General features: G+C 51.1%; 1 protein-coding gene across 1 annotated transcript; it reads left to right on the top strand.

Moving 5' to 3' along the window:
* Positions 1–11359: 11359 nt before the first annotated feature.
* On the top strand, positions 11360–25915 carry LOC122389894 (NGFI-A-binding protein homolog). The gene is made up of 13 exons (XM_043382370.1): positions 11360–11488; positions 14574–14675; positions 15628–15765; positions 17945–18009; positions 18055–18243; positions 18427–18657; positions 19423–19557; positions 19733–19866; positions 20595–20727; positions 21248–21474; positions 23731–23803; positions 24084–24191; positions 25730–25915. The coding sequence occupies exons 1-13, from the start codon at positions 11398–11400 to the stop codon at positions 25904–25906; spliced, it is 1803 nt and encodes a 600-aa protein (XP_043238305.1). The 5' UTR covers positions 11360–11397; the 3' UTR covers positions 25907–25915.
* Positions 25916–26702: the final 787 nt, after the last annotated feature.

Here is a 26702-nt window from a genome sequence, read left to right as displayed (position 1 = left end):
CATCGTACCTAAAAAGTCGACATATTTAGCACATACAGACTTGCATAAATATAAAGTTTTGAAAAACGATCAAGACAAGGTATGTACCTAATGATTGAAATTGACAAGTCCATTGAAGATCAGGTTCCAAAGTCAACTAAAAAGAAAAAGGAAAATAATATTCTGAAGTTCTTGCGTTTCTAGAAGCAAAGCGTGGACGTCGACCTGTGAATAGCATACCGGCAAAAAAAAACTTATGAGACGGTCAAATGGCTGAAATGTCTACTAGACGTTTAATAGTTTGTTAATCGTCACCAGACGTTTAACAAATCAGTTACACAGCATCTGATAATTTTCTCTATTTGCACGGTAGGCAATTGTAAACACTGTCTACGGTGCGGGATTATAAGATTTAAACGTTAACGCAGATTCATTATTCTTTATGATACCTTCTTATCAATAATAGGTCCTTACTTTTTAGTAGTGATAATATGGTGATGCCGGCAGTGGTGATAAGTGCGCCACTAAAATGAAATGGTTGCATATCTAAATAGTTGTATGTAGATCCTACATATTCATAGGGTATGAGCTTGTTGGTAGCTCAGTTGGTAGAGCGCTGGACTCAGAGAGCCCGGTTCTAGTCGCTCCGGCGCTCGATATATGAGACTCCTGACGAGCATGGCCTGCGGTGGGTGGGAGCAGTCGCCGCCAGTTGAAGTCAGTTGAGTGGGACGGACCGTGTCCGGCTTTGATGGGCACGTGAAAAAATGCGCCTCTAAATTCTTCTGTAATCCGGCATTGCACGATCGGACGGTAGGGGTTGGGGTCGATGCAACAAGCTCCGCTTAGCATGGGCTCTAGCTCTGTCAATCTGCCCATTCAAGCACTCGAGCCTAAGTAACATATTTAAAAAAATATATATATCAAAGCAAAAGAGCAGCGTTCCTTATATTGTAGCCAGTGCAGTCAGCACAGACCCGGTAATGCAAGCAGAGGCTAGGGCCTTGGCAAAGGCCTTTCTGACAATGGCTTCCCCAATCCCCATGTTGGCACACGAACAAGGTATGTCTGATCATGCTTCGTTAACCCGCGCCCCAGTGGCGGTCTCAGCCAACTTCGCCCTAGTGGGGGGGGGGGGGGGCATATGTTACCACCCACCTCTAACTCAAAAACTAAGAGGGCTAGAAAGACGCGGTAAAAAGCAGTCGATAGCTCTCAACGCGTACGTTTGAAAGTATTTCAGTCATTTTTCATCTTAGAGCAATATTGGGGTCACCAGAGGTCATCAAAGGTCAAAATTTGCCAATGGTCATTATATTTTTCAGAAAACATGCCGTTATCTCAGGAACTATGGTAGCTAGAAAAACGCATGGAAAAGCAATCGATAGCTCTTGACCTCTTCTTTTGAAAAGGTCATTATCAAAATTGACCTCAGGTCAACGGTTTAGCCTCCAGAGGGTAAAAACTCCAAAAATAGCTGTTTTTACGAAAAGTGTTTTTCGACAATAACTTTCGACAACAAAAAGCCACGACATTTCTATTGCCAGAATCGTGTTCCTCTCGCCGAGACGCGTCGAATGAACTATAATTTGACCTTGAAAGGTCAACTTGAAAATTTGACCTCAGGTCAAGGTCATGACCTGACCGGAAAAGGTCATGTTGCATATCAGTCGATGCGTCTCGGCAAGACAAACACAATGAGACCATCCCCAGCGTTCTATCTCTTTCCAATCGCGAGTTATTGGCAAACATCTGTTTGTAGCCTCAAATGACCTCGGATGACCTTTTTAGAGGCTATCAGCAAAAATTACACCTTGGTCATCACGGGTGGTCCAAATCATTGTGATTCTGAAATATTTGGACTGTTCCTATGCGTACACACGGATCTAGAGGCATTTTCATTTTTCTCCATTGACTTGTAATGGAAAGGTCACGCCACTGACCTGACCTTAGGTCACGGATATAAAAAGTCCGAGATATACAAATTGTAGGCGCTCATAACATCATGCAATCCACCAAGTTTAAAACCTTTCTGACAAAAACTGCAGGCTGGACATGATTGCAAACTTTTTTTTAGGCTTGGTCAGTTAACTTGACCTGGTGACCTGACCTGACATGACCTGGGGTCAAAAATTTCCACATTGTCCAAAATTGATGTACCAAAAGCTACCCCAAGCGGCGCGGCGCTACGCGCCGCGGTTTTTTATTCACACGCAAAAAACGCGACAGGGTGGTAACATATGCCCCCCCCCACTGGGGCGAAGGTTAAGTCATCCTCACCTGAATTTAGGTAGGTGAGCCTTTACAAATAAGTGAGGACCGGGTACCTATATAACTTAGCTACAGTAAGTCTAAGACTGATTCTGATTAAGATGCAACACCCTGTGCTTTATCATGGCCAATGTTTGCGTGCTATCTCCAAGAACGCCGTCTACCCAGGCACGTATGTATAAAGTACCTAGCATTTGGCCAAGGGGGGGGGGAGGAATCTCGGGGCCTCCTCTCTACAGAGAGCCTCCTTTCTACAGAGGGCCTCCTCTCTACTGATGAGTCAGAGAGGCCCTAGCGGCCATGGACACAGACACTAGCCGTTATTCACAGGAGGTCCCAGGAAGTAAGAAGGACCTTAGCTGTCAGGCTGGTCAGAGGGCCCTGATTGTCCTGACGTGATTTTTGGGATTCCCGTGAATTTCGTTCGCCTCCGACGTGATTTGGCCAACGTGGGCCTTCGGCCCGCGGGGTCCCTGACTCCATCCAGGGGCCCTAAAAACCCCAAGGGGGAGGGCCACCTCGTCCGCCCCATTGGGTACGTTCCTGCGTCTACCTAACGTTTAAAATAAACATATGCATTTTGTCACCACAGGAGATCGTGATCTATTCAATGGTTCATGATTTTAGGAAACGAAAAAGCTCACTGTGCACACATTATTTGCAAACAATCAACAAGCATGTGGTTACGAGCTATCGGGTCAGTGAGTCACCAGCTCAGTCAGAAAGTTGCACTGACCTCAGGTCCTGCAGCCAGCACACCTACCTATGCCATGTTATGATATGTTCAGGTAGGTTCAGGTAGGTACGTTAGGTAGATGAACACAGATGCATGAAAACATGCATATGCGTTTCACTCATCGTAGACGATGAGGTATACCTAGACAAACAAACAGACAAAGAGACATACAGTTATACCTGTTTGTCTTCAGTCTTGGGTCCCCACATGCCACTTGATAGTTCCTATAAAGCCTTAAACTCAACAATGGAAACGAATCTGTTTTTTTTTCTTTTTGTAAATGACATAAAAATGGGTCATCAAGAAAATGATTTTACCTATAATTATACCTACATCAATGACCATTATAGATCATATAGATTATTATAGAATATAGATCATACGATAGGTTTAAAGGTAAACAATGGCATGCAATTAAATTGATTCATTGATACTTCTTTCGTTACATGAAACACATCCATACTTATTTCGGCATCCAACGTTTCGCCGTATCTGCTCCTCACAGTCTCGTGCAACTTTTTTTTATCGTACAAGCCCTTGTTATGAAGATAAACGTCTGGTTATTTGGTACGCATCTTTATGCATTACCTAGATCTAGTAACGATTTAATGCAAATCAACAAGAAGTAAGTATTGGCTACGTTTCCATGACACAAGCTAAGCCGATTTTGAAAAATGGATTTGCTCCATCATAGCATTTAGGCATAATTTAAAAATGTAAATATAGGATTAGGTGCTAGCTAAAACCATATATACGCTCATTTCTTGCATAAGGTAAATAGTTTCCGAGAAAAACGCACGTGAAATTTCGCTAAATCGATTTAGACGTGTCATGGAAACGTAGTGACTATGTAGGTTAGTAGCAACAAATAAAAACAACATACACGATAAAATTACCAACGATTCAACGAGCATCGATTTATCATATTTGCAGATTAATCTTATTTAGGGTAAGTCGGGGTAAGGCCGGCCGCGGGGGAAGCCCGGCCACCCCGTTCCGGCTTGTTTATTTACAACAAAATGCTGAACTGTGTGTCTTTTCAGCGTGGCAGGTCGGGCAATGCCAGCGCAAAAGCTAAGCTTCACAAAAACTGTATATTGCTTAAGTTATATAGCAAAAATCAGATTATAAGGTTTTGTAGCTAAAAACTGCGATATGTTGCTATACCATACACGGCATACAGCCTTAATGCTTCCACGGATGTTATAAAAGGTCGTTTAAGTGTTTGTAGTGGAGAGAAGATGAAGCAGGCTGACTAAGTATGACATTATTTTTAACCTCGCTATTCTCAAATAAAATTAGCACATTGGGGTAACCCCGGGCGAGTGGCCGGGGTTACCCCCAACCGAGAGCAATGCCACCAAACCACTTTTCCATGAGATAATAGGTACTGAGTAGGTACGGGAGGTTTGGTTTACACCTAGCCCAAAGATAAATTTTAAAATTAACATGCTTTATCATAGACAAAGCCTCTTCAGCCTGTCGCTCTATATTCCGGTGCTTATACCTATATCAGTTGTGGATATAGGTGCCTATATCAGTTATGGATGAGGGGGGATGGTTTGCCTGATTTTTACCGTGAAAATATGATAGATATCCACTGCATTTCAACGATTTTGTTATATACTCTTTCAGTTTATATTGATGCGTGGCTAAATTTGTGTTTATATGCTACAAGAACGGTCATGTCACTTGAGGTTAGCTAGGGTGAACCTCACAGTGAAGCTTATAGCTTCATAAATGGTGTCCTTTTGTCCTCCGTTATCAGCGGAGTCAAATGATATGCGATATGATGCATTTAGAGGAATGAATAAATTGATTTTAACCCGCGCACCGACGGGGGGGGCGGATATCCGCCCCCCCCTGAGGTTTTTTGCGAATAGCGGGAAAACCGCGGCGCGTAGCGCCGCGAAATTTGGTACGACTATTACCTCATCAATTTTACACATGGTGTGCAAGTTTGAACTTCCTACCTATCAAGGTCAGGTCACCAGGTCACTTTGAATGACCCAACCTCAAGTCACTTTTTTGCAACTTTGTCACCGTGCCAGAGCTACAGTAGATGTCGGAGGCCTTTGAAAGTCGCAGGATGTTATTAGGTCATTAGTAGCTACAATTTGTATATCTCGGAATTTTGATATCGGTGACCTAAGGTCAGGTCAATTTCGCGACCTCCCCATTATAAGTCAATGGGGGAAAAATCAACTCCCTGTTTTTACCACTAAAACGGGTCGGAATGGCCCCATATACCATACATGACTTCATATACGATCAACCTTCACTACCTTGAGGTCTGTTTTGCTGTTGGGCAGCTGTGAGGTCATGTGACGTCATCAAAGGTCACCAAAGGTTTTTGGCCAATAACTCCGTACAGGAACAAGATACAGACGCGTGGATGGTCTCATTGTGTTCAGCTCGTCAAGACGCATCGAATGATATACATGATGACCTCGAGGTCACGTGACCTGAGGTCAACCTTTGACCTTGACCTTTAGAGGTCAACATATATATCATTCGATGCGGATTGACGAGAGGATCACGATGATGCCCTTAGTTTGTTCCTATCTTGACTAATTCGAAAGTTATTCGAGAAAAACTCTCTCCATATCTAGCGCCGCCATTTTGACTTTTTCGACCCCTGTGACGTCATCTTTGACCTGACCTGAAAATGACCTTTGTAAAAATTGTAGATCTTGACCGTGCGTATCCGATGCCGTTTACCGCTTGTTGCTATCTTGCTTCGTTCTGGAGATCTCAGGGGGGGCGGTCATCCGCCCCCCCCCCCCGTCGGTGCGAAGTTGGCGCAGACCCCCGTCGGTGCGCGGGTTAACGAACTTAAAGAATTCACATTTTGTCTATTTTGCATCACGATTTTCGTCGACCTGTGCTCGATATGTAAGTACTACATAAATACATAAAAGGCTACATAAATACCTGAAGTGGCACAAACTCCAAGATGTGCACAGCTAAGCAGTGCCTCAGTCCTCAATATTTCACTTTCCATGCCTTGCTTTCCATCAAGATGTGGAAGACATGAAGGCTTCATCAACTCGTTGTTAAAGGGACCCTCCCACCTTAACATTAGTTTTGAGTTGAGATAGCCAAGTTTGCGGCCAGGCTCAGAAACCACCATTTATCCTGGTCGCAACCCCCGCAGCTTTATAGTGTTCAAGAAATTTCTTCCCTTTACTTGCAGGGTGGGACCAGCGTAGTCCCTATCTTAACACTAACGGACTGATGATAGGTGACGCCGCACTGGAACGATGTACGCAGGTGCGCGATTTAGGAGTTGTGCTTGACAGCAAACTGACCTTTGCTGGTCACGTAGATGCCACGGTCGCCAAAGCGAAACGCATGGTCGGTCTGCTGATCAGAAGCATGCAGCGATCGGCCGTCCCGCGCCGCGCCAGGGTCAGTTTTAAGCCTTTGCTGTCTGTGTTTTACGCTCATGTTCGCTCCATCATCGAATACGGCAGTGTGGTCTGGTCTGGTGCAGCTGTGACTCACCTCAAAAGACTCGAACGTATTCAGCACACATTTCTCATCTGGCTGGCCTGTTCTAGTGACACTTGCTCACAAAATCTTAGCTATGATCACCTACTTCAGCATTTTAACGTTCCCTCGATCAAATCACGTCTCATGCAACATGACCTGATGTTCCTTTACGGTGTGTTTCACGGCCACATTGACTGTCCTCAGCTGCTACATCAGTTTCAGCTGTCGACACCTGTCAGACGCAACAGGTCCCCAGCTCTTTGGCATGTGCCGTTTGCTCGAGTGACAACGATAAAAAACAATACCTTCTGCCGTATCCCATCGAGGTGCAATGAGCTTTTAAGAGACAACACATCTCTAGACTTCTTTTATTCTCCGATATCAGTGTACAAGGCCTCTGTAAGGCTCCATGCTGCACGAGCTGGCTTTTATTGAGCTTTTGTCCGTCCGAAGGGTTGCGTGTATTTATATAGATTTATCTTATTTTTATCCATAACTTCACCTGTAACCGGGTTTTATCTGTACCTGTTGGTGATGAGAAAATAAACATAAACATAAACATAAACTCTGATGACGTCATCAAGCCCATTGACCGCGTGTTATAAAATAAAAGTCTTATATTTCAAAAACGGGTGAATATTTTTCGGTGAAATTTGGTAGATGTTCATTTTCGCTCTTTCTGATTCACGGTACATCACTTTTATGCCAATTCATTAACTTTTTTAAGGTGGGAGGGTCCCTTTAAGGCCGCCCTACACTGGACCTCGCATGCGGGTTGCGAGTTTTTGGGTTTTCGGGTTTCTTCAAAGTCAAATAATACAATCTAAGCTGAGTGACCCACACTACCATCGAGCAAGCGTGTCTGCATGTTTTTAGCTTGCGAGCGACCTTGCATCGCATTCCAAAAGTTGATTTTGAGTCAACTTTCGATTTTCCTCGCTGCGAGGTCTGCGAGTTCTGCGAGGTTTGCGGGTTTTTCGTTGGAGTCGAAGCTTGGTTCGTTGCGCTGGTATTGCGACTATATGTAAGTTCCCGAAGGTGTACCGGCTTCACTGCATTCATGAAGCTACCATAAGGGAATGGTCTAATCACTCTATGAATTAGTATTATGCCAGCAAGGCGCAAACTCGAAACCCGCAAACTCGCAACCTGCATGCGAGTTCCAGTGTGGGGCGGCCTTTAAGCGCTGGAGAGGAAGCCGGCGTTACCCCTATGCCGGGTATATCCCCCCAAAAAAATCAATAGGTAGATACTGTTTTTGAAACTCGAATTTTGCAACTTCATACTCGTTCAATAAAACCAAGTTTTTGGGAAAACACGGCCAAATAACCGAGGATATCTAAGTATCTAGTTAAGAGGATATCAACATTTTATACAGCCGCAAGATGTTTGATAAAAATGAAAAAGAGCTTTCTATGCCAGGCGCTAGCCCCGGCTTCCCCTATACTGCAGGCCTGTTAGTAATTTATTGCTGCATAACTACAAGCTCATGTAAACTTTTTTATCAGCGTGGCTGCATGTTTTCAACTCAATCACAATCAAGATAAGCGACGGAATAATGGGGGTGTCGCATTCCTTCGGAGTGATCATGAGCTATATTGCACGATAGTTAGTGAGACACCTGACAACTCCCTAACTCTGTCCCACTAGTTAATAGTGGTGCAGGCACAGACTCGATCAACGAAGCTCTCTCTCTCTCTCTCTCTCTCTCTCTCTCTCTCTCTCTCTCTCTCTCTCTCTCTCTCTCTCTCTCTCATCGCTCTACACGGGGCGACGGTTCATGACCACAGTGAGGGACGGACAAAGGTGTATAATCATTCCTCCTCTTTCGCTAACCTCCTGTTTGTCAACAATTTCAAGCTTGCTTCAAGATTAACGGACAACCATTTCTGACAGAAGAGTTCTGCTCAGCGAAACTGATCTTGTTTCTGATTGTTTGGTGAGACCGGGAAGCTTTTTCCTGCATGGCGCGTTCTCAGAGCCTGTTGCTAGCGCCTTTTCTCCTCGGCTTCTCAGCTGCCGATCACAGATTGCAGCGGCCTGCAACAACATTTGTCGTGAGAAAGTTCACTTTGGTTGCCGGAGCAGCTGGCGGATGAAAGAGACGTGTCTTTGCTGTAAGCTGTATGCAAAACCGTGTTTACTCGGTAGTGAGAGGGAAGGGAGATATCAAAGGGTGTTGCATGGTTGTTGAATAATACCGAGCTGCAACGGACCGCTTGCAATTTCGCAGTTCGAACGCGTGGGAAAAGCAAACTCCGCGCGAGAAAGCCAACGGCTATGCACTGTTCGATGATCCGCTGCCCTTGGTGTGATTTTCCCACAAAAGTTGTCCGTCCCCTGCAATATACATGGAGACGGCGTGATGCTCTCCGTCCCGTTCATTGCTAACTGTCGCGCGGTTGATAAAACGAGCTGCGGTGATAGGTAGTGATTTTCCGAGTTGGACTATTCATCTAAGCGATTAGTGATATAAGCTGGTTGCACAAACGTTTACTATTTCAGAACAGGCGGCAGAAGCCCCGAAGATAATCCTTTGTGACGTGACGCACAGATGTTGACTCGTACATATACAAATGTCCTCGTCACTCCCTGAACAGTGGAGAGCATTTGTCACTCATGGGCCGGCACGCTGTGTCGCTCCCGGCTCCGCTCTCATGGCAGGCTGAACAGCGGTGTTCGGGCCCCTGCTTAATTGAGGTCACCTGGAATATTTTCCGCCGGTATCGGCCTATAGGTACTTGTTTGGTTAGATATCTTTCAAAAAGCAGCTTCAAAGAGCATTGTGATCATAATGCATAGGTACTCAAAACGGGTGGTTTTGCAGAACAATATCAGAATAATAGTGGAGAAATGCGAGGACGCATCGTGTTGCTGCTGTGGAACGTCTAGGATCTGTCTTCAATGATGTTGAACTTGGTTGTAAAGGTTCATCCTACAAGTAACTATACATCGAGTTCATGAAGTACACAATAATGCGTGGAAGCACTCATGAAGCACCCAGGCCCCTACCCTGTTTGACTATACTTGCAAATTCACACCTGTCCACCGTTTCCACTATGTAGATGTACCCGGTTTGTTTGTGTCGGCGTGTTGTTTACTTATCATGCCTAAGGGGCATCCCATGCGATAGACATGGAGGCTGAATCGCACCCGCGCCCCGTAGGGGGGGGGGCCGAAACGGCCCCCCCCTGTCCTTTTCGGTCGATATCTCCTAAACGGCTGGAGATATCGCCACCAAACTTTCAGGACCCCTCCGGGCATCAATTTTACACATTGTGACCAAAATTTTTTCCAGAGGCTATGATAGGTTGGCCACAAATGACGTCAGAATGACGTCATGTTCTGTCATTTTCGACCGAAAAAAGATCTTCGCGAGAAGACCTGTCAGACCTACAGCTTTGAAGATACAGAAAAATGATCAAGACATAAAAGGTGTAGAATTGACAGGGCTACAAAACTGCCATCTCGGATTTTTGAAATTTTTGAGTTTTGACCCCAAAAATCAAAAAAGCATTTTTTTGGATATATTAGCCAAAAAAATCCAAAAAGTTTTTTGAGTTTCGAAAAAACCGGAATATATGTGATAGTACCTACCGTCTTCTATCTACATACCAAATTTCAGATCTATACCTCGTTTTTTGGCCAAGTTATAGCGAAAAAACTGTTCAAAAATGATGACGTCAAATTTTCAAACGCAATTTTTGGCAATTCTAGACCTCGTAGAGCAAAACAAAGACCACCATTAGACTCCCCGTGACGAGCTGCATCGAATTGATACCCATTTTATGCAAAAATATCAACTTTGAAATTTGACCTAATTTGACCTGACCTTGACCTGACCTTCACCAAAACGTGACCTAGGCTGGCCCGAAAGGCTGCCTAACCCACATAATCGCATTTGTCATGTAAAATGGACCATAAAACATGTATCACACGACACTTTCATAATGTGACCCCCGGTGACCTGACCTCGCTGTGACCTGACCTGGTATCAAAGACCTCAGATAGCAAAGTATGTGTTTGACGAACAATGTACCATCGATGGTTTTCAATAAATTACCAATTTACTCGATTTCACAACACATTTCTTGAAATGCCTGTGAACGGTGAAAATCTGACCTTTGACCTGACCTGTGACGTCATCGGTTTGACCTAGGTCAATGAAATTTGGTCACAAGGTAGTTCCCGGGTGGGGCTATCGAACGCCGTTTGAATTTTGAAAATCGGCCGGTAACTTTCCGAGATCTTAGGTGGGGGCCGAAACGGCCCCCCCCCCCCCCTATACGGGTGGTAGGGTCCGCCGGTAGCCCTACGGGGCGCGGGCGGAGTGAAAGCGTTAACTCATTTCAAGGTTCCTCTTCAGTAACTAAAACGTACCCATACTCGGCCAGCCAAAAGCCGAGTATGGGTGCTCGGTAGCCTCCACCTGTACCGGTACCTGCAAGTACTCGATAGCCGCCTGTGCCGCTACCGGTACCGGTACCTGTCGGTACCCGTCCACTGCCTGCGGCGGCTGTACCAGGGAGCGGTACAAAAAGCGGCACCGGCCGTCACGCGCCGGCGCCGGGCCGGCCGCCCGGCTCCGGTCAGCGGGCCGGCTAAAAACCGGCACCAGCTGGCCGGCCGTCGCCAGCGCGCCACCCTCGCCACTTTTTCCGGCCGGCCGCGTCGCTTTTTGCCGCCCCCGACTCGCCGGCGGGCAAGACGCGTTTTTCTCGCGTTCGGCTGTTGCGAGAGAGGGCTGTTTTTGTGGTCGTTTTTCGCGGCCGGCGCGGCCGGGGAGCCGGCGGCCGACGCGGCGCGAGCGCCAGTCGGCTCGCGACGACCGTCGGCGGCGAGCGCGGCGCCCATCGGTCCGTCGGTCGGTGTGTGACGTCGCCTGCGACGGTCCCGATGCGGCCTGCGGTGACGGCATGCCTGCGCTGGTGATGCGCCTGTCGGGGCAGCGCCGCCGGCCGGCCGGCACCGCAGAGGAGTCAGAGTCAGAGTCATCGGCAGCCCGCGGTGAGTCAGTCAGAACCATAGGCATCATGTGGTAAGTCCGAGTCAGAGTCGCCGACAGCCCACGGGAAGTCGGAGTCGATGGAGCCGTGAGCCCGCGGTGAGTCAGAGTCAGAGTCGCCGACAGCCCGCAATGAGTCAAAGTCGATAGAGCCCAGGCCGACGGAGCTAGGCACGAGTCTTCAGCATAGGCGCGGGAACCGGGGGGTAGTGGGGGCAGCTTGTCCCCACAACTCATGGGCCGTGGGGGCGGTGCCTTCACAACTTTGAGACGGAATACCGCACTTTTTTGCAAATGTTTTTTTTTTTTGTTGAAAAGGTAAAGGGATGAAAAATAAGTGGCCTAAAACCGGTGAGAAAACTAGATTTGCGGGTACCCTAGGTTGATCTCTATTATGGTGTGCCCCCCCCCCCCCCGTCTGAAAGTACCTAGTTCCCGCGCCCCTGGTCTTCAGAGCCGCTGCCGGACGGAAGGAATTTGCAGACCGCCCCTCAATAAACAAGCAGCGTGGCCGAACCTATCCGAGCGTGTAGACCTTTGCGAAGCCCAGTTTTACCAACAGAAAAAAAATCGCTGGCTGTGGCTATTTGTAGGCTCTAAATTCGTTTAAAATTTCCACCAGCCTCGCGAATAATGCTGGTGTAAAAAATATCTTGCTGGCCGATATTGAGATTCCTTTTCGCGTGGCCATGGTGAAACTTGCGGGCGACTTAAACGCCTCAAAATGACCACGGTCAGCGATTTTTTCCGTTGTTAAAACAAGCCTCAGATCGAGTTATTTGGAAAGCGTGCAAGGACCCATTTTCCTTGCGGTGCTTGTGCTACATGCTTCCCATTCAGGTCCCCGAGGTCTGTTATTGGCAGTTGGTTACCCACGTGAGGACCCATCCTCACCCGGTGAGCCACACCACGGTCACACGATCTCAGCGACACCATGGAGGCTCGGCTACTCGGGGTCGGCTGTCTGCTGGAGAGGGTCGGCGACGGGCCCGCTGGGTCGGGACTGGGTCGCTGGGTCACCACTAGGTCACCTGTTTATCCGGCTTCGTGTGACGTTTAGTGTCACTGGTTGTTTCCCGAGTTGTGAGCTGTAAAAGAACGTTCATATTTTGTAGAGACCATGTCTGGCAATGGTTTCGCCAGCCTGCGTAGCTGATGGGTTGAGCTTAAATGCTCATAGCTCAGTGTTATGCCGAGCGGCTATCACATTCCAGTGAGGTTAAAATGTGACATCCTCCGAAAAAAAGGGCAGACTTTATGGAGATTGTTCGCTATCAAATGGGACTATTGGACGTTTCAACAACACACGCCGATCTAACCAGAGGTGTGTGTGTAATAAGTTGCAGCGATATCGCGGCGGTGCTTTTCACCGGCGCGGTTAAACGCCCGACATTAATGAAGGAGCGGTCCCTTAGATCAATATTTTCTCGTCCGCTCTTCTCAAGGTCGAGTGGAGCGACTCCTTGAGACATCTCATGTGTATGCAATATTTCAATAGGTGAACTACATCGGGTCGGTGCGTGACAGACATAACCTTTGCAACAGCGATTTATGCAACGTCAAAGCTGCGAATCCCTTAGCTTTTGGGGGAGGGGTGGTTACATCTTTATATACCTTACCTTATCATGCAGTCCAATGTCATTTAGGTGTGTTGTCGTTAAGCTATTTGCCCAGCAACATGATGTGTCTTCTGGGCACTTCACTGGAAAGCTTTATCTGTGATGCATCGTTGCATTACAAAAATCGTAAAGATGCATGGAAATACCTTATTCCTCGGGCTCGGTGTTTAAGATTAACGATTTTAAGATGCAATGAAAAAGACGTTATGATAACTCACGGATGATGTGTCTTCAGTGCTGTAACACAACTCCTGACACGTGACATCCAAACGAAAGACGTCGCTCCGTTACCTATAGCTAGCGGCTCGTGACCCGTATGGTGTCACCAGTCACGGGTGTCAGCCCCCCCCCCCCCCCTGAATCGTCGGTGTGCGTAGGAGGCGACGGTGCTGCCGTGCGGCGGCCAGCTGACCAATCATTCGCCGACGACCCTCTGTCGGCGCCGTTCCGTTGAACCCGGCGGTTGGAAAACGCAATCGATGCTCTGTAAAATATGGGACGGCGCGCGTGTAGCGCCGGGTCAATGACGGCCGACGAAAAACGGCGCGGCCGCGGCGGAGACGACGCGTCGGCTGCGGCACGTGGCCGGATTGATCAGCGCACACAAAGGACGGACGAGTGTCGGGATGAGACACGTGTGGTGATGGCTGCTCACTACACACACAGCGGGCGGCGGGACGGCCGGCCGAGGGCTGATATACCTAAGGGAGCAATCAAACAGCCCTGCCAATTCTGGCTAGAAGCTACATCGCAACGTCGATGTCATTCCTTTACATCCTGTGTGATAATTTTGATGGCAAAACCAGTCGTTCCCTTTCGCGTCTTGTTTTCACTGTGATTCACTGTACCAGTGCCCAGTGGCGGCGGAACACCTTCAATTAGGGGACAGGGGGGGGGCACTGCCGACTTTTGGTCCCATTCTTTCCATGCAACGCCCATGGGGCCAATGTTAAAATGCCAAAATCAAAGGAGGGGGCACGGTGCCCCGGTGCCCCCCCCCCCGTTCCGCCGCCTATGCACTGTACGTACTTAACTTGCTTAAGATGTCGCTCGGTAACGGCGTATTTGCAGCCAATTGAGTGGTACTAGTGAAGTTTAATGATGCCTTATTCTTGCGATGGTTTTTAAAACGTTATCAATAGCCTGCAAGGTGTTTTGGTTAACTCACTCCTATACGGCAGGCCCCACACGGCGAGCCGTTGAACAATCCGCCGGCGATAGTGCTGGGATGGGTGGTCGCCCCGCGATGTAATACCGTCCCACAGTGTACCGGTGACCGCCCCGCGGTGTGCCGGTGACCGCCCCGCGGTGTGCCGGTGACCGCCCCGCGGTGTACCGGTGACCGCCCCACAGCGCTCTGACACCACCCCGTCCGCCGGCGATAGTGCCGGGATGGGTGGTCACCCCGCGATGTGCCGGTGACACCGCCCCACAGCGCTCTGACACCACTCCCTCCGCCGTGTTTCAGTGACGATGACGTCTCAGCCGACCAACGAGTCGGAGCTGCAGCTGTACCGGGTGCTGCAGCACGCCAACCTGCTCAGCTACTATGACGTGTTTATCAGCCAAGGTAAGCGCCGCGGTACGTACCACACCATTTCCTATATACTATTTGTCTCTGTCGCTGCGCCGTACCCTCCCGTCGCCTGTTAAAACGGCGATCACTGCACCTGGAACACGTCCACAGCCGCTTCTGCACACCACCTGCACGACCCACTCTGATCCCGCCAAATGGTACCTGTTTAAAGACATTTCCTGTCTGGATTTAAGGCAGCCAGATCGTCGGCTAACGGTTGAATTAGCGGGAATCGTACAAAATTTTTCCTTAAAAACTGCTGGCAATATTTTCCATAAGCATCAATAACATAATAAATCGTTTAATAAACTGTTAAGCGTCGAAACGCAATTTGAGCTTCAACGTAAAAATCTACATTTAACAATAATGTCTTCGACTCGTATGATGCCGTTGCCGTATTCAAACATTTCTTATTCGCACGTTTTATCTAACCGTATTCATTCTTCTACTCGTCGCTACCGCTCGTCATTGTGCGCATGTGAGACTTAATTGGCACAATAGTTCGCTTCTAATAAATTTATCTACAGCATCTGATGGGTTGAGAGACATCGAAAGGACAATAAGCAATGTTATCTGTTAGACCGCAGTCCGCAAGGCATTTTGCTGACCATTGTCTGGATTTTTGTGTCGCTTGCTGCATGTTATAATAAATCAAAATACCTTCTCAGCCAAGCACTCAATAATCTACATTCTTAGATCTTCGTAGGCAATCATTTTCAAGTTTGCATGATATGATATCTATCTGAATCTGGTTCACCACTGCCAGAATCTGACTTGAGTCATAGTAACGTTACTAACGTCTCTGCGCTAGTGGCATAGGGGACACTGGCTGTTGTGATGCGTACTGTTGTCTGTTGTCACCCTCGCTGTATGACGATGGGCTGTGATGGCAGGTGACTCCTCCTGTGACGGTGACGTCATTCTCTGTGTGTGTGTGTGACGTCAGGCGGTGATGACGTGCAGCAGCTGTGCGAGGCCGGCGAGGAGGAGTTTCTCGAGATCATGGCGCTGGTCGGCATGGCGTCCAAGCCGCTGCACGTGCGCCGCCTGCAGAAGGCGCTCCAGGAGTGGGTCAGCTCGCCAGGTCAGTGGCGCCCCGTGGGACCGGGGACGGTGCCCCCGGCCAAACCGACCCGGTACCTACTGCAGTCCCCGGCCGGGCCGGCCGCCGCCGAGACGGAGAGCGGCACTGCGGCACAGTCTACATTCAGGCGTTTAACTACTACTGCCATCTAGCGGTGAAAATATCGGCCGTGATCGGTACCGTAACGTGAATAGTCGAGCCTCACCCAGTGTATGGATACTGTGAATTAGGATATCACTGTCTTTTCTCTCCCATGTTTTTAATCCCGGCACACTGCGGTTACCAATGCTTATGCCGACTCAACTCAAAGTCATAGTCAAAGACGTTGACGGCATGCCAATGCTGAGACCGTACCTACTGATTTGACATCGAATCTGAATCCTTTCGATAAGGTTATGCACCTGGCTCTGTTTTTACGCTATAGGTGATAGGTATGTAGGAAAGCAGTACTATCAAAAAAACATTTCTGGCTGTTGTTTTTCATTTACGGTGAATGCCGAATCTGTCCCAGGCATAGATAGTCAGGTAGGTATGTTTACTGCATTTCAGCTAACGTATAAAAAACTACTGCACCGTTTTGAGTCTGCGCTGACACACTGACACAAATCGCGCTGGTCACAAAAACAGAGCTTTCAGTGCACTGAAGACACAATAGCCAATATAATAATGGACTGCAAAAACGCGAGTCGCCAGGTCAACTGAAATGCGCTCAGAAGACGCTGTAACGTCGCGGAGGCAGACATACGAGTGCATTAGAGCCATAGAGCCGACATACCGCCCTATACATTTCATGGAGAAGATGTCGTTCTACTCGTTCTATTTGCCCCCGTTTAACTTCTTACATTAGTCACTTACTTACTGCCTACTGCAAGCTTTGTTCGTGTTAAATTAACCATAGCAATGCTCCCAACTATTAACTGGAGGCAAATGCTTGGAGGCCTTCCTCCATCCTATCGTTGATGGCGTTCGCTAATAGGCATCAGCAGGCAGTCAGCACGTTATGAAACGTCATGTACCTAAAAAACGGAAATATCTGACAGAGAAAGCCACTGTCCTGACTGGTACGGCAAATAGTCACGGTCAGCAGGACAGCTACGTCCACTGTTAACTGAAAACCAGTGAGCGCAGCTGGTGGTCCATTCGGCTGGAACGCCGCGGCTGACGGGGTGCCGGTGGGGCTGACTGAACGAGGGCGGCCGCCGAGCCGAGGGTATGTCGAGCAGTGGACGTCAGTCGCTGAGCAGTGGACGTCAGTCGCCGGACGGTGAACGTCAGTCGCTGAGCGGTGAACGTCGGTCGCTGAGCAGTGAACGTCGGTCGCTGAGCGGTGAACGTCGGTCGCTGAGCAGTGGACGTCAGTCGCTGAACAGTGGACGTCAGTCGCCGGGCAGTGGACGTCAGTCGCTGAGCAGTGGACGTCAGTCGCCGGACGGTGAGCGTCGGTCGCTGAGCAGTGGACGCCAGTCGTCGGGCGGTCGGCTGTGCCGCTGTCCAGACCAGCGGCCATCAGTCCGTCCGTTTTTGTCACCTGCGCGCCGCAAGGAGTCGAAGCATTCTGTTTTTGCGGTCCGTTCAGAGTCATATTACCTTGATAAGCGATGTCGCAAGAAAGCAACGGAAGCTTGCGAATTGCAGCGAGCGCTGGACAAAGACCGAGTCGATAAAAACGTCGCAGAGTCTTCTAAATAAAGACAATTGCTCTCTGATCGCAATGTGCACAGCGCAGTGTTTGCGGCGAGAGAGACTGCAACATTTTCTAACGGACAGAGCAAAATGTAACGGTGGCCAAGCCTATATATGTGCGATTTTGGGGGGGGGGGATTAATGTCATATTTTTTAATACAAAATTTGATACAGCGACATAGGTGGAGTGAGATGGTTTGTTGCACGTGCACGGAGGGGAGGAGAGGAGCAGATGCAGAGTGCCAGGACGGATGGGTGATCGATTCTGTATGAAACTGGTCGAGGTGGTCGTATTTCGATCAGTTGGTGCGTAATACTTACACTAAATAAGTCTTACTTACACTATACTTATGCTTATACTTACCTAAATAAACAAGATCGCATACCCTCGTGTAACCCTCGCTAAGACAACCCTTTTAGACCACATTCGGCCGATGTTCCCACACTGCTCGTCATCCGTTAGCCCCCGTACCGACGTGCCGCTGCTCCGTTGCAGGCAAGTTCCACGTGCCGCTGCTGCCGGTGCCGACCGCCGGGTTCCTGCCGGCCGGCCGCGCCCTGGTGGGCCAGCTGGGCGGCCTGCCGCCGGCCGCGGCCGTGTCGGCCGCGCCGGCCGCGCTGCTGCCCGTCACCGTGACGGCGGCGCCCGTCACGGCCAGTCCCGTGCAGCCGCCGGTGCGGGCGCCGTCGGCGCCGGCGGCCCCGGCCGCGCGCAGCACGCCGCCGGCAGCGGCCAGCCCCACACCGAGCCTGGGCCGCGACCGGGACAGTCTGCCGTCACCGTCACACTCCCAGGTGAGTCCACACACTGACAGGTGAACCGGCGTATTCATTACCGTGTAATCCGTCGCAGAGTTTACCAGGAAGTTTGGATTCTCATGCAGAAGCTGAAGCAGTTAATGTCGATATAGGCGCTGACGCTGTACCGGTTCAGGACTCGGTTCGTCAGCGCCCTGACCTGCCCTCCTGCGCCCGCAGAGCAGCCGCGAGCCGTGGCCGAGCCGGTCCGGGCCCGGTGAGGAGAGCTCCGGCGGCGGCGGCGGCGAGCAGTACCCCACGTCGAGCTCGCCGCTGCAGCTGACACCGACGCTGCGCGCCTCGCAGATCCGCCGGCTGGCCGACACCGCGCTGGCCATCGCCAAAACGCTGCCCGACTTCGAGCCGCGCCAGCAGCACAGCAGCAAACGCAAGGCCTGCAAGGAGCTGGAGGCAAGTAGCCGGCCGCCGCTGCCGGCTCCGTCCCGGCACGGCGCTTTGTCTCACGCATCCTGCTATCCTGTCATTCTAGTCGGTCGGACGACCGCTTTTTACGCCCTGTTTGCGCCGGTTTTTATCCATTTGCATGTGTAACCTCGGTTTTTACCGGCATCTGACCAGTCTGGTTTTGCTGGCCGATAATAACATTTTTAGCTGCAATGATTAGTGGGTGGTGCTCGACAGACGCGGAAGGGTTACATTCAAGGACAAAGCCGTAACGAAGTACGGCCTGCTACCTCCCGGTGCCATTGTTAGGGTGACCTGTATTCGGAAGCGGGGCCGTGGCTCACATTAGCCGCTGACCAGAGCCTGTTCTCGTGCCGCAGGGAGCGGCCATTCTCGTGTTTGCGGTCTGTCTCGCTCGTCACCGTGCTAATCCTTCATCGCCACTTCGTCCAGACATTGTTTGCATTCCCGTTATATGTGACGTCATCGGCGTCCATCAGACGCACCGCTTTTACGACCGTTTGTGATACTAAACGGCTGCGGTCTCCAGGAATCCACCCCTGGTACTGGTAGACGGGTGACACGGGCGGGATGGTCGGAGACGCGCGGGCCGTGACTCGGGCGGAGAGGGGCCGTGAGTCGGGCGGCGGGGGGCCGTGACTCGGGCGGAGAGGGGCCGTGACTCGGGCGGAGAGGGGCCGTGAGTCGGGCGGCGGGGGCCGTGACTCGGGCAGCGGGGGGCCGTGACGCTTGTCTGACAGTAACGGGCAGACGTCTCGCCTGCAGTACGTGGTCGGAATGGACCCGGACGACCCGAAGCGGATGGACAAGATCCGCGAGTACGCCGCCATCTACGGCCGGTTCGACTGCAAACGGAAGGCCGAGAAACCCCTCACCCTGCACGAGGTACGCGGAAACAGGGTATATAGAACGTCCGCGGAACTGCTGTAGAAGAACCCGACTTTTACCGAAGTGCTGCTCCGAGTCTCTGTGGCCTATTGGATATGCGACTGTGATAGGTGATAAATGCCGCTCGCCTGTCTGCCACTGACCGCCCTGTCTGTCTGTCTGTGTGTGGTAGGTGTCTGTGAACGAGGCGGCGGCGCAGATTTGTCTGCACGTCCCGGCGCTGCTCACCCGGCGTGACGAGCTGTTCCCGCTGGCCAGACAGGTGGTGCGCAACTCGGGCTACCAGTACTCTAAGGGCCACTCCAGGTCAGTAGATGTGTCACTCCACGTCAGGAGTTATTCCTCGGGTCACTCCAGGTCAGTCAGAGGGCCACTCGGGGTCAGTTAGTCAGGCCAGGTTAGTGGCTGCCTACTGCTTACTTCGAGGACAGGCACCAATGCTTTTTATTATTATTTTTTTTTCAGGACGAGATAAGGCAAGCATTTAATAGCTAGGCTGGGGCTAATAAGGGTCAGAGCCTCTGTATTTTTTTCTTCGATGAAAGGCCAGCATTATCAACCCATTGCTGCAGGCGAGGCATCGTACCAACGCAGTGAAGTGTAGATTGTTGTGACTTTGACATCTCCATCACCTCGGCAACAACGCTTTTTGAGTCTGTTCTTAACTCCAGCCAATATAGCCGCTGAAGACGTAATCAAATATCACCGACTTTTCAGCATTACCTTCATCTTGTTTTTATTCTCCAGAGGAACAGAAAAACATCTTTAGGGGACAAAAACTCGTAAAAGTAGATCAGTTAGCGTGATCGCGTTTCGCGGATCGATCGCTGTTATAAATAATTAAATCAGCACAGCGCTGCAGTTTTTGTCAAACACCAGAGCGCGCTTCTCTTTGTAGCGTCCTTGCTATAGTGCTATAACTAGTGCTATAATGCTCGCCTTCCCTGGGAGTGCCGGTGTGCCGACAATGCCTCTACGGCTGACGCTGGGACTATGTGCTGTGCAGGTCTGTGACTGTTGACGGTGCCGTGCAGGTCCCAGGGCGCCCAGTGCTACTCTCCGCGCGACCTGCGGCTCATGGACGAGGGCAGCGGAGGGAAGAGGATGCGACTCGACTCTGACTCGCCGCCGGACCCGAACGGCGATCCCTCCTGGAGGGGGCGGCAGGTACGGCGGGAGGTAGGGAGAGCGGCAGGTGGGACTGGAGGGGCGGCAGGTAGGGGAGCGGCCGGCGAGACTGGAGGGGGCGGTATGTAGGACTGCCGACTGGAGGGGGCGGCAGATGGGAATGGAGAGGCGGCAGGAATCCACTCCTTCTGGAGGGGATCGGGTTGATCTGAGCGGTTTCCCCTGCTGATAAAGGTAGGCGAGTCATTTCAGCTGCTCTGCTTGAAGGGACTTGAGAGTTGAGACGTTGGGAAGGTTAATGATAATAACATGCTTATGTAGGGAAAGTGACAGTCCTCAGGGAATCAGGAACCAGATAATGTTAGACGGTAATTCAGCACCTTGAGAAATACTTATACCTTTGTTCCTTTGTGGTGTGACTTTTAGAATCAGATGGCAGCCTCTGATGCCTCATATGTCTTATCCATTGACATCAAGCAAGGCGAGAATAGAATGGATAGACGTGGACCTTGAGGCTGACGGCGGACACGGAGTTCACAAAACCTTCCCGTCCGCACAGGATCGTCTGGAGCAGATAGCTGACGAGCTGCGCCAGCTCCAGGAGCGGGGAGACCAGCTGCGCCAGCTGCAAGAGCGCGGCGACGAGGGCGGGCCTGCCGATGGAGAGCGGCCGGCCGGCGAGGGCGAGGGCGAGGGTGGCTCGCTGCAGCAGCAGATCGCCGGCCTGGAGCGGCAGCAGCAGCAGCTGCGCTCCGAGCAGACCGAGCTCGTGCAGGAGAGTAAACAGTGAGTACCGCGCGGCTGAGCGCTGCCGTCTCAGCCGGTGGAGCGGGCACATCACCTGTTGGCACACCCACGGACTTTGCTCGGCCGGTGGGATTCACTCGACGCGCGTAAGATGTGCTTTTAAACAAGACCTCAGTCTGTAAAACAAAAATGAGTGGTTTTAACCCGCTCCTGCGTCAAAGGTATCGATTTCATGCTTGCTTTCCCAATATCGGCGACCCTGGCGCCGGAGGTGATGGCAAAAAATGTGGGCATTGAAGGACTTGTGTTGCAGCCCAAAGCGAGATACTGAGCAATCACGACGAGCTAGTTTCATTGAACCCCGTCACTGAAGAAACGGGTAACTGGGGCAAAAGCAGGCAGCGGCCGGCCGCGGCACAGTTTCTGTTTTGTCGGCACGCTCCGGCAGTCTCATTCACGACTCGTGTTATTGGTTGTAGCCGACGCGGCTGACAAGCTAGGTCGGTCAGTTCAGCAGGAAACGGAGCCCGACAAAACAGAGCTCCGCTTTTCACAGTCGGGGTTCCACAGCTGGGAACTTAAACACAGCTTCTATAACACAAATACCAACAATTTAGCATCAACTCATTACAATACACACGATGATGCATTAGCCGTCTGGCATGAGTGTTGACAATGGTCGGTTTCTTTTGCGTCCTGCCACTGTAGGTGCCGCCACAAATGGCGAGGGAAGTCCCGGCCGTTTTTCCGGCGGCCGCGGCGGCGGCGGCGCTCCCGTTTCGTTTCGTTCTCTGCAACGGGTCGATATTTGGGCCGTTAACCGGCGGCGGCAGCGGCGGCGGAGGGAGGAGGGCGGCTGCAGCGCCGCCGGCCGCGATCAATAGGCCCGCTCTCCCCGGCCCGTGCGGCGCCTGCAGTGCGCCGGGGCCGGGCACCGACCGGGCCGAGCGAGCCCCACCGGCCGGGCGCCGGCAGCCGACCCCGGCCCTGCTCCGAACTGGCGCCTTGCTGACCAGCTGCAGCGCAAACCACAGCGGCGCACTAATTCGGTCGAAGCTATCGGTTACCCGGCACCCTCTATCATTGTCGGTTGATTGTACTAGCTATTGTTGGTTTGCAATTAGGTATTTGTTTTCGAGGTAGCGTGGGACTCCAGTTTGGCGGAGACCATCAAAGGGAGTGCCAGGCAACTAGCGAAAGGAAGCCTGCCCAATCTGAGATTGCCATCACATCTAAAAGAGCTCCTAGCTTAGCCACCAAGCCACCTTTACCACATCCATATCCTCTCAGCTTCGCCAAATCTGATGTTACAGTCGCCGTTCCCAGGGTAGCGTTTGGGTGCGGCGCTTATTGGCCAGCCAGTTCCACGAAATGCCGACAAAAATACAATGCAAACCCTTGCACATTTTTGTCTGCAGCTCGTTATTTTCACAACTGGCTGCAGAAAAGCGGCTGACCGAAAGTCCGGGAAAAGTGTGGCCTACCAGAGGCCGGCGCTGGGGAGCGAGGACCGACCGAGCCGCAACAATGGCAGTCGGTCGTCCCGGCAACAGGACGACGAAAAAACGACAAAAATAACGCCAGTCTGAAACACAGTGAACTTCGATGGTGCAGCCGCAGGAAAGAATCGGTCGTTGGCTATGCGAAAACTAAGGGTGCACAGGGATTCCCGGGTTGAACTTTGGCGATACAGTTTAAACATCTGTGCAAAGACAGGAAAACAAGTAAAACTTATATTTTTACTGTTTACAGGAAAACCTTGACCAGTCTTGAAATGGTTTCCTCTCGACTAAGTACTAACTACCTTCACGGCTTCTTTGTTCAATATCGGCACCCACCAGTAAAACAGACTTTTCACTCTGGTCCCTGTATATGATCGAACGTTCGCATTTTTTCCGCTTCGTGCATTCTATCCTCTTGATGTCCATACACTTCCCTGTGTGCTCACTGCTCACGCCTCTCGTCTGTTCTCGCATCTCTCATTCTGTACTATTACGAGGCACACCTCTCGCTACATGTGCCCACCGCCGCTCTCTGTGAGCTGACCACCACCGGCCGGCCGTTTTTCCATTGGTCAGTTTTTGCCAGCGGTCGTGCAGAGCAGTGAGCGGTGAACAGAGAGCCGAAGGTGCACCAAAAACGCCACCGACCGCCGGCTGTCTCTGCGGCCGGCCGCCACGACAGCCGGCGTCCGAGTTCTTTGGACGGCCGTGTGGCTTCCCGCCTCTTAGTTTGGATTCTTCTTTGTGGACGAAGCGAACACAGGCGGACTTATGTTGCTTCCCTCTGTTTCAGGTCCTTCAAGAACTGTCTTGAAATCTATGACGACGATTCCCAGTACTCGTTGAGCAGTGCAGCCTCACCGCAGGTAAGACGAAATGTGTAATACAACACAATGGTTAAAACTGTAGCAGGAATGCTTCTTTGTTGGTTTTCTGGAATTGCAGTCACATCATTACATTTCACACAAAAAATCAACACTTCTGGGAAAACGTTAATATTCGATAATATACATTTAGACACAACGGAAGACTCTGAATTTAGATAGGAAGGGCCTTCGTTCATGTGTGCCAGTCAGTTCAGTGACACCATCAGTAATATATTACTCCCCGTCAGTGCGTGTGACGCCAGTTCCCGGTGATCGGCAGGGCCCGGCCGGCGACAGCTCCAGGGAGGGCGACCCGATCCGAGCCGACGGCACCCGGGAGGCAGACGCGGCGCGGCTCGACACCTCTGACCGGCGGCTCACCAAAAAGGTATGTACGCTCATACCAGACCTGGCGGCCGGGCCCGAATCATTTCTGAGCATCCCCCGACTGTCAAACAGTCATGTAGAAGGTTCGCTAACCAGCTCTTGGCGTCCATGAACTGATATCTTGTATGCTGACAAGACTTCCTTTCCCACCTGGACTGTCATCTTGTTCATACTTCTCTGGGAGGGAAGCTGCTTCACAATTAGCATGTAAGAAGTTTGGATAAAGGATGGAGCAAGTCGAAATTCGGAAACATTTCATTTCAATTAAAAAAAAAAACGTTACATCAGTAGAGCGTGTCATATCTGGCACCGGGGGTATCTCTGCCGTATTGCCACCTCCTGCCGCTGTCTCCGGAGCGGGCGACCGCCGGCTGACGCCCCGCTGACGTTGCCGGTCCGTTCCCGTCCGTCTGTCTGTCACCTGTAGCTGGTGCAGGAGACGCTAGTGGACGAGGGGTTGCGGGTAGTGAGGGGCCTGGTGAGCCACGGCCCGCCCACCTCCGGCGGCGCGCACACCTTCTTCCCGGAGCACAAGGTACGGCCCCGCCCCGCGGCTGGCTGTCGCCCGCTCATGCACGCGCGCTAGTGCATGGTACACAGCGCCCATCGTTGTCGCCACTCAGCGCATCCCCCTCGAGTTCAAATCACATCGTACCGCATCGTCCTCTCGTGGAAGCAACACATGCTTATAGTGCAATTAGCAAATAATGTGCTTTTAATTAGAGTCACAGGGTGGTTGGTCACATGAAGCCACACTTCTTTGCAGTAATCAGAGCTCTCTACACAAGGTTCCATCCGCCGTCTACATATCAAATGGAGGAGAAAAGGAAACATCATAAAGAAAGACAAGGAAAACCCATGCATTAAAAATTGTTGAGATAATCTAGCTACAAAGCCGACCTCAAATCGATTCACCTCGACACCTACTATAAATATGCCGAAAACCGGACCACTGCACTGAGATGAATAAATGATGTGCTTCGAACAAACGACCAGGTAGCTGCTGACTACATACAGCTGAATGATATTAGACCTATGTAGTCTGTATGGTTCTATGTGTTCAGTGCACTCCACATATCACCCGCAGCTGAGCAGCGAGGATGCATGAAATCTGTGTCTGTGAAGTTACCGAACGATTGTTGGTTGCCACTCGGCACAGTCGCGTTATATGTAGATTGATGTGCACCGTTTAGTTCTACGTTACATCTATGCTATGTGTGTAGCTTTCTGGATGTTGTTCTATGTTCATAAGTGCTGTCATTCGATTTTACATGTATGTAATTTGGTGAGTGAGTGAGTGAGTAAGTGAGTGAGTGAGTGAGTGAGTGAGTGAGTGAGTGAGTGAGTGAGTGAGATGATCGCCGCCTATGGTGCCTATGACCGCCGGCTATCGTTTGTGATTGTGACCCATGTCCGTCGGGCGGCAAGTGGTCGCCTGCTTGTTTTGCCTATGACCGTCGCCTATGGTGCCTTTGACCTCCGCCTATCGTGCCAATGACCGCCGGCTGTCGTGTCTGACCCGTGTCCGTCGGCCGGCAGGTGATCGCCTCGGCCGCCGGTACCATCATCGCCGTGGCCAACCCGGCGCTCTCTATGTCGCAGCTGTCGCAGCCGGGCCCGCTGGCGGCCAGGGTGAAGACGGAGCCCGGCCCGCGGGTCAAGGTCGAGCCGGCCGGGTCACCGCCAGCAGCCAACGGTCGGCGGCCGGCCGACTGAGCGCCGCCGCACCGCACCGCGCCGCCCGCCCATTGTGATATAGTGCTGGAGGGCTCCGAGAGGCGGCGGCCACTGCCGGGCCGCTGCACGGCCGCCGAGGAGGCGACCGGCCGCTCCCTTTCAATCTCTTTGTATACCGTTTTGCACAGCTTCATATTACCCCACAGGGGCATATTTTCGATGTATGTGTATGTACTCCGGCCGGGTGCGGCGCCTGGCCCTAAACGCAACTTGCCACCTGAACTTGGTCCAACTGACATACGTTGTAAACGTGACGGTCCCGGAGAACGTCTCCGCTCCCGCGGGGAGAGCTTCGACGGCCGCCTATCCAATAGACGGCAGCGTGCGTGGCACCGGGCGGGGCCGCTGATCTGGACTCATTGGACGGACTGGGGTTACCCCCGGCTCCAGTCGCGGCGCGTCTGTTTTGTCAGACATTTTGGCGCGTCCTCGTACTTTATAAAATGACACGTAGCCCAAGGCCAACACGCCAAAACCTACCGTGGCTTCCAAAGTCACGCTAAAATAGCATCACAACACATCTGAACGCTCCTCCTGCTGTCGTGACTCTGCCCTAAAGTTTGGAAAACCAAAATAGATACTAGATAGTTTTGCCACAATAGATGAAACATAGTTTCATCATAGGATAAAGGTTATCCTTCATGTGCTTTTCACACGTCCAAGTAGCCCCCGAGTTTGGACCTCACGGGCCGATTATTGGGGCGCGGTCTCTAAGACAAAGTAGCACTAGCAGTTCGCTGACCTCCAAGGCACCAGCTTACAGAACCATCGCTCC

Source organism: Amphibalanus amphitrite, unplaced genomic scaffold, assembly GCF_019059575.1.
Source record: "Amphibalanus amphitrite isolate SeventyFive unplaced genomic scaffold, NRLGWU_Aamphi_draft 000020F_arrow, whole genome shotgun sequence".
Classification (NCBI taxonomy): domain Eukaryota; kingdom Metazoa; phylum Arthropoda; class Thecostraca; order Balanomorpha; family Balanidae; genus Amphibalanus; species Amphibalanus amphitrite.
Note: the sequence above shows the minus strand (reverse complement) of the source record. Positions and strands in the feature narration are given on the sequence as shown.

Bases quoted from the DNA above. Each gene is read 5' to 3' on its own strand.
- LOC122389894 (XM_043382370.1), top strand. From the start codon at position 11,398: ATGCCTGCGCTGGTGATGCGCCTGTCGGGGCAGCGCCGCCGGCCGGCC. The intron at 19,558-19,732 runs GTACGCGGAAAC...TGTGTGTGGTAG, and splicing joins AACCCCTCACCCTGCACGAG to GTGTCTGTGAACGAGGCGGC. The intron at 24,192-25,729 runs GTATGTACGCTC...GTCGGCCGGCAG, and splicing joins ACCGGCGGCTCACCAAAAAG to GTGATCGCCTCGGCCGCCGG.